Source organism: Elephantulus edwardii, unplaced genomic scaffold, assembly GCF_000299155.1.
Source record: "Elephantulus edwardii isolate Elephantulus edwardi_28Jun2011 unplaced genomic scaffold, EleEdw1.0 scaffold00050, whole genome shotgun sequence".
In the NCBI taxonomy this organism is placed as follows: domain Eukaryota; kingdom Metazoa; phylum Chordata; class Mammalia; order Macroscelidea; family Macroscelididae; genus Elephantulus; species Elephantulus edwardii.
This window is the reverse complement of record NW_006399800.1, coordinates 474442-482236: the sequence shown is the minus strand read 5'-3', so window position 1 is coordinate 482236 and position 7795 is coordinate 474442. Positions and strand designations below refer to the sequence as shown.

The window sequence follows — 7795 nt, the reverse complement described above, 5'->3', positions numbered from 1 at the left end:
CTAACAAATCACACCGGAGGAGACCGCCCATGCTTCTCTCGCGAAGCTGGTGGATTCGAACCGTGTGTGTTTGGGTTGGCAGCGTCACTCCTTACCACTCCTTACCACTACGCTACCAGAGCTCCCTTACTCATGACTACTTAAACTCACAGGTCACGCTAGAAAGACCTCCTTCACGTTAACACTTCGGACTCGGTGAACCATACACCCTTCCCGCTCGCTCCACCGGGCGCAAAAAGCCAGGGACGTCTGTGCGCATGCGCGGGTCCTCGGCGGAAGCGCGCTGGCGCGGCCTCTTGGTCGTTCAAGCTGCGCTGCCCGGCTGTCCCGCCCAGCGGTTGAGGCGGGTACCGAGCGGCCTCCAGGACTGGTGGAGGGGCCATGGAGCCCCTGCGGAGGCTCCACGAGGCCGCCGTCCGGCTTCTGCTATGCGGACCCTGGGCCTCAGCCTCCGCTTCCGGCCCAAAGCCCCGCGCCTCGGAGGTGCTGACGTTGCACCTGCAGCAGCGGCGCCTGCCGCACTGGACCTCCTTCTGCGTCCCCTACAGCGCCGTCCGCAACGACCAGTTTGGCCTCTCGCACTTCAACTGGCCGGTGCAGGGCGCCAACTACCACGTCCTGCGCACCGGCTGTTTCCCCTTCATCAAGTACCACTGCTCCAAAGCCCCCTGGCAGGACCTCGCCGGGCAGAATCGGTTCTTCACGGTGCTCAAGGTCATCAACCTCGGTGAGTGGCCCAGCCAGGCGGCCCCGGGCTGCGGCCAGTGCCCCGCGCGGAGAAGAAGGCCGCGTCCGCCCCAGTTAAGCACGACCCGCGCCATGCGGCCCAGGACGCATCAGGTCACGCCTACTGTTTACAAAGCACGCCGACAAACGTGGTGTCACGGAGGCCGAAACCCCGGCCAAGGTCCGGCCCCACGCAGGCTCCCCCGTCGCATCCTGCACAGTGATGTCCCAGACACACCACCCCTGTCCCTTCCCACTGTGCCATCCTCGCAGGACTAAGCTCTTCCTTGGCTCTTTTGTACTCCTTCCACCCTTCCCCATTGTTTAGGTTAAACTGCTGATTACTGAACTGGTCCCCCTTTTGCTCTCCTAACCGGGCTTAGCCACGGACCTGTCCAGCGGGACCACCCTGCATTACTGCCGGGGAGGGGCATTCCCGCTCACTCCCTGTTAACTGGCCAACGTTCCCACTGGAATGTGGCCGAGAAGTTAAGAAACGTATTACTGTGTGTCAGGATTCGTCCCCCTCAGCATTACTTTTTTGGTTTAAGTTTCTTTGTTTCCATTATATGAAATCTCAGCAAGTTCGTTTTACTGAAAAGACTTAAAGCATTTTCACCAGACACATTAGCTGCCTCGGGTTCTGGGCCTAAAAGACTCTCCTCGTTTAATATTTGTATGTTTCCTGCTAATATTCTGATTCTGAGAGTCGTTACTCTTGCTAGATTTCATTTTCTTCTAGTTAATGGCTAAAGAGGTATGAACATGAATATAACATTTATCCATTAGTGAAAGATACAGAGGCCTCCGAGGTGTTTAGAACCAATTCATTGATAACATTAGTCTAAGTTACAGGAATTCTGAATCTGGACTGGGAGCTGGAGTATGTTACCCAGCAACTTTCTTTTAAAATCACAATTAAAGCTAAATTCTCTGTTCAGCTGTAAAAATGCACAATTTAATAGCTGATGGTGTGGTGTATGTTTATTTTTGTTTATAACTAAGATATCCCACTCATAGGTTTTTTAACCAGTGCTCCACTGGGACTATGGGTTCAGTCCAGTGTAGAAAAAGATTATTTAGCAATGTGCAATCTTTTAAAAATATTATCTTTACAACACTGTCTATAGCGTATGGTTAATTTTGAAGCTGATACTGAGTTTGAGAGGTGAGATGACTTGGAAAATCCAATTCAGAATGATTTAGACTAGCCTGATGACTAGATTCAAGGACATTTTCAGAAGCAGAAGTTCTTCCCAAATTTACAATGTAAGAGATTAGGGAAAATATAACAGGTTATAGGTAAACCCTGAATGAGTATGTTTTTATATAAAAAAAAATTGTCACCATTTAAAAGCTTGCACTTCTTAATGACTAGAGTTTTCTGTTAAATACAGATATTAAGGGAATGGAAGAAGGTAGAATATCCAGAATGTTCCTCACATAGAGAAATACATGTTTCTCTTCAATTGCAGGTTTTGTGTAGAAAAGAAGACCAGAGTGATTTAATGGTCTCTGTGTTCACTAATTGTATGCCTTTGAAAAGTGGGAAAAAAAATTCTTTTAATCCTGCCAACATGGAAATAAGAGGTTTAAGTAAAACAAAAAGGAAAACTTAATTCTCCTGAATGTTACCATACTAATTGGCTTATACTGCCTCCCCCCTCTTTAAAGAGTATTGTATTCATCAATTTGGTACTATTTATTTTTTTATGAAGATAAGGAATGTGAATTGGATGAGAGGATCCTCTCCTATTCTGTGATGTGGAATTGCCCTTATGGATCATTAAATACATATAGTATGTTACCGAAAATACTTGGGATTTTATTCCTTTTCATCTCTTCCAAATTAGTAATTATCTGGGTAATTCATCTTTCCATATTGAAAATGATAAAAGATTAGTTAGACTCATTTGTTTCCTTTCTACTCTGCCCTCCCTTCAGTAGAAACTGACATTTTACTGATGGTTTATCAGGCTGGATATCCTGCTGGGAAGTAGATTGAGATTTAAGAAAATCAGCTCACCATTGGAATGAATGGGTAATCGGAGACTTGCTACCCAAGTTCTAATTTTTTTCTAAGTGCTTAATTTGACAGTGGTTTACCTACTGTTCAGCTAACTCAGAATGAATTATTACACATAGAACTGACTTTCAAATTCATTTTGATGGTAAGAAATGTTTCCATGTGGGAAAAGCTAATTTTTTATGAGATTTTAAGACTTTAAAGCATATGTGTTATAGATAAAGAAGGTGTTTTATTAATGTATAAATTATTTAGGTTGCAAATCTTCCCATTTAGTACATTATTTTTCCCAGATTAAAGAAATAAATGACAAAAAAAAATGAATGTAGAATTTCTGACTCCTATTCCAAGAATCTAGTCTAATCCCTAATAGTGTTATTATTATTCCTAATAAGAAGTAATATAGGTTTTAGTAAGCTAGTGACCTTTAATCAACTCTCCTATTTTAGCTTTACAATATTAGCTATTTATTTGTATGATTTTTTTTCAAATATATGATATTTTTTAAGTATTAGATTTTTAACTAACAACTAGTAAACACTTAAAAAAGTTCTTGGTGTGACAAGCCATTCCTTAAATTTTTGCCCTTTGCATTGTTTAAAAGATATATTTTATTTTCACTAAGAAAATGAATGTTTGTGTCTTGAATTCATTTTTTCCCTTACTTAATTCAGATTTCAATCATTGCATAGTAAACCTGTATTTGAAGTTGTTCTTCTCTCAAAATTACTCTGTACTTATTCCTGTCCTCTTCTGCTTGTTCTTATTTTTTCCCTTGTATACCCCTCCACCTTCATGCCACTTTATTTTCCTTTTTTCTTTTCATAAATGATTTATAAGTAGTAGTATGAGCCTTGGGTTTTTTTTTTTTTTGAGAGGGGGGTGTGTGGGTGTGTGGGGGGGTGTGAGAGAGAGAGAAATCATTAAGGCATTTAGAGATTTTTCTGGGGTATTATCAGGGCAAAAATGACTATATATTGGCAAGATTTTATAGACATTTCAGGAAAGCCTGTAAAAGTGTCATGCTCTGACCCAATATATTCCTAAAAATAGGTACAACCCTGCATTGGCATTTCCCCGTCATCTCATTGCCAGGTAGTGATCTCATGATTCATTTCTGACATCACTGTTGTTGGAATGCAGCTTCAGGGAATAAGCACAAAATAAGTCAGCTGGTGTGTGCTCTCAAAAAGAGTATAACATAGCAAATACCTCTTCAGCAGAAAAGGGAAAAACAAACTTACCTATGTGGTTCATTCTGAGCATATGCTAACTTCCCTCATAATTAGAAAGAGCTATGTTCCAAATATACAGCTTATCTGTTTACATTTAAGTTATTTTCTGAGCAACTCTCACAAGAAAGCAATAAAGTAAATACTTAATGCAGAACCTACAGTATGTGTTGATTCTTGTGCCTGTTATTCTATGTTTTTAATATGGTCATAATCATTGATTTTAACTAAGTCCCTTAAAAAAGGTCAGATTTCCAAAAATGTGTTTTATGTTTCATATATAAGTGATTTACCCATAGATCTGTGTAGTATGTATTTAGTATTGTGGATTGCAAGTGACAGATAGCCTCAAAAATAAGATAAATCTTATCAAATTAAATATTCCAAAGAAGAAATAAGTTGTTGGAGTCTAAAAGTTGAAACAAGATAGTTTTCAAGTCAGTTACACAAATCCTAGTGAGGATATTTCTTTGCCATGCCTGTTATACTAAAATCTTCCTTGCAGTTAAGTTTTACTCTGGGTTTTGAAAGACAAATATTTGACCCAGTTCCTTTTGAGCTGTGCAAAAATTGTTTAACTAACTGTTTTTATTTAAAGAAAGGGAAAGTTGATCTAGTAATTTAAGCTCTAGGCTAAAATCAGAAGCATCTATAACTAAATTCATGAATAGTCTCCTGTTTTCTTATTTGTAAAAAGACTGTAGAATTAGATCATATTTGACAGTAATGAATTAGTGCTCCTAAAGTCCTTTGACTTAAAATTCATATCAGCCTTATCTACAGTATTAAGAGTCTCTAGGCTTACACAGTTTTTGCTATACAGCTAAATTCTTAGACAATCATAGTCGGTATTGAATAGTGTTTTTATAATTTTAAGTTTATTGATAACTGCCGAAAAGTGTTATGTGATTTGTACTGTGACAAAACTGTGGTGTATTATTAGCGAGTATTAATGTTTATGAATAATGTGTTCATTTGTTTTCTAGGAATTCCAACTTTATTGTATGGACTTGGCTCCTGGCTATTTGCGAGAGTCACAGAAACTGTGCATACCACTTATGGACCAATAACAGTTTATTTTCTAAATAAAGAAGATGAAGGTGCCATGTATTGAAAATGATGCATCAGAGAACATAAATATCAGTGGATTTTCTCTGGTGTATATGTGCAATATTTATTTTTGAGCCTTTAAAATAAAACTTTTGCAAACCCCTTTTTTTTCCTTTGCCACAGTGTTTGGTTCTTTAAGATGAATCATTGCCCTCAAGAGGCGAAGCTTTTCATATGTGGTTATATATTGCAGACTCTGTTTAGCCAATGGGAACTACAAATACATAAACTTCACACCGACTTTTTTTCCTCAAGCTAGGTTAAACTACAGATAAAAAATGATTATAATGTGTATAGATTCCATTGTTTGTTATTAATTATTTAAATCATCTCTTTAAAGAGAAAATATAGACACTCAAACAAAGGAAGAAGATAATTTTTTCTTTTTCCTGTAACTTTGGAAAAAGAAAGAGAAGATACTAGGGTATATGGTAGTGATAATGTCCTTGGCCAATCTAAAATTGATAAAAATCTAATTGCATTCTGAAATCTAGGCCATTCAGCTGCCAGGGTTTTAAATGGTTTTAAATGATTTAAAACCTTGTGCCATTTACCTGGATGAAAGTTCAGATGTAATGTTGAAACTTCTTCCTCCTTAAAGAATATTCCCTGGAGAGGGACATCATGCTTGGAAAGGGGGAGAGTCAGTGAAAGAGAGGAAGACTTGATGAGATGGATAGATACAGTGACAGCAGTGGACTTGAGTGTATCAGGGTTGATGAAGATGGCAAAGGATAGGTCAGAGTTCAGATCAGTGGTTCATAGGATTGCTAGGAGTCATATTCAGCAACACCTATCAACAACAGTATTCTATTTTTAATAATGATGACTGTAAAGGCAACAGGGTGAATTGGATGAAAATAGCATGCTGATAAAGTAAGAAAAATTGAGATCTGAAAGGCTCAGAACAATAAATTTTATAACTTTATATGAGCTATTAGCGGAAATGGTACATATCCACAGACTTGGATACTGGAAATGGGAACCAAGCTACAATTGTAAAGATAGGATGGTGATTCTGTTAGGATTTTATTAAGTTAATTGCATTTTTCAAAGCAAAGCCATTTAAAAATTTATATTTTCAGAGGTGGTTAGAAATAGCTATATGAATGGAAAATTTCAGAAATTTTTAATAATTCGAGGAGAATAAACTACAGTCATGCCCTGCATTGGGACTGTTTGACTAGCATGCAACTATGTATTTGTGGTCACAAAAGGCTACAAACCAAAGCAGCTACCATCAGATCTTCTCTAACTCGTAATGATCGTCTGTTACCAGGTTTCTGGTCCTTTTTCCAACAGAGTAGCTGGTAGACTCAAACTGAACCTTTTGGTTAGCAGAACAACACGTTACCACTATGCTACTAGAGTTCCTTAAAGTTTAAATAGAGTCCAGAAGTCTTAATTGGAGAGTGAAACTTCAGGAAGGCAGCGGCTTCCTGTATGGAAGAAGTATATCTTTTACATGCAAAGCAGTTGTGCAGCCAGGTATATAATTACATACACACACATATGTCTTAATGACCATAATAAAAGCTGTTTTTACTGGTTTATATGTCTTGTACTATGCTTTTTATCGAAAACATTTCCTGCATAGGGGTCATCTAACCTGGAAGTCAGCAGTCACCTTGGTCTTCAGGATCCTGACCCATTGATCACCAGCCTCTGTGACACTGGCCTACATCATCCATAGTCACCACAATGGCCACCCTGAAGAAAACTCCTGCAGGGACTCGTGGCTGCAACCATCACACCAATGACAGAGAATGGAGAGATCAACTTACCAGTAATTGGTCAATATGTGGGCTATCCTGTGGAAGAGCAAAAAGTGAAGAACATTTTTTGCTTGGATCGAGTGGTGATTCATGTAGGAGCAGTGAGTTTGAAAAAGTCACAAGAACTGGCCAAACATGCGGCAGACTTAGGAGCTGATGACATTGCTGCCATTGCACCTTTATTTCTCAAGCCGTGGAACAAAAGGGCCCTGATTCATTTCCTAAAGGAGGCAGCGGTGGCTGCTCCTGCGCTGCCATTTTATTACTACCACATTACTGCCTTGACTGGGTTGAATATTCATGCTGAAGAGTAGTTGGATGGGATTCAAGATAAGATCCTCACCTTCCAAAGGCCGAAATTCAGTGGCACAAATCTCTCAAACTTTGGGCAATGTGTTGATCAGAATCGCCAAAGGCACTCTGCATTCTTCTCTGAAGTACATGATTAACTTTTGAGTGCTCTGGTTCTGGGAGCCACTGGAGCACTGGGCAGTGCCTGTAATTACCCAGGGAAGAAGGCAAACCAGATGTTAGAAGCTTTTGAAGAGAAGGACTGTTCTTCCGCTCTTAACTAGCAGTTTTCTATCCAGTGATCTATAAACTTTGTAATCAATTTGTGCCATAACAGAGGGGAAATGCCCATCACAAGATAAACAACCCAGTTGAAAAATGGGCACAAGATATGAACAGACACTTCACCAAAGAAGACATTCAGATGGCCAGCAAGCACATGAAGAAATGTTCAAAATCCTTAGTTCTAAAAGAGGTGTAAATTAAAACAACTATGATATATCATCTCACCCCAGTTAGAATATCAAAATCTAACAGAACAGCAAACATCAAATGCTGGCGAGGTTATGGAGAAATTGGAACTCTTATTCTCTGTTGGTGGGAGTGTAAAATGGTGCAACCACTGTGGAAGGCAG

The 7795-nt window shown here is 39.4% G+C and overlaps 1 protein-coding gene and 1 pseudogene across 1 annotated transcript; both read left to right on the top strand.

Moving 5' to 3' along the window:
* The first annotated feature begins 381 nt into the window (after positions 1-381).
* On the top strand, positions 382-5098 carry LOC102847573 (chromosome unknown open reading frame, human C15orf61). The gene is made up of 2 exons (XM_006886626.1): positions 382-727; positions 4971-5098. Exons 1-2 carry the CDS (start codon positions 382-384, stop codon positions 5096-5098), a joined length of 474 nt encoding a protein of 157 aa, XP_006886688.1.
* Positions 5099-6850: 1752 nt separating this feature from the next.
* On the top strand, positions 6851-7522 carry LOC102848649 (annotated as a pseudogene).
* The last annotated feature ends 273 nt before the right edge of the window (positions 7523-7795 follow it).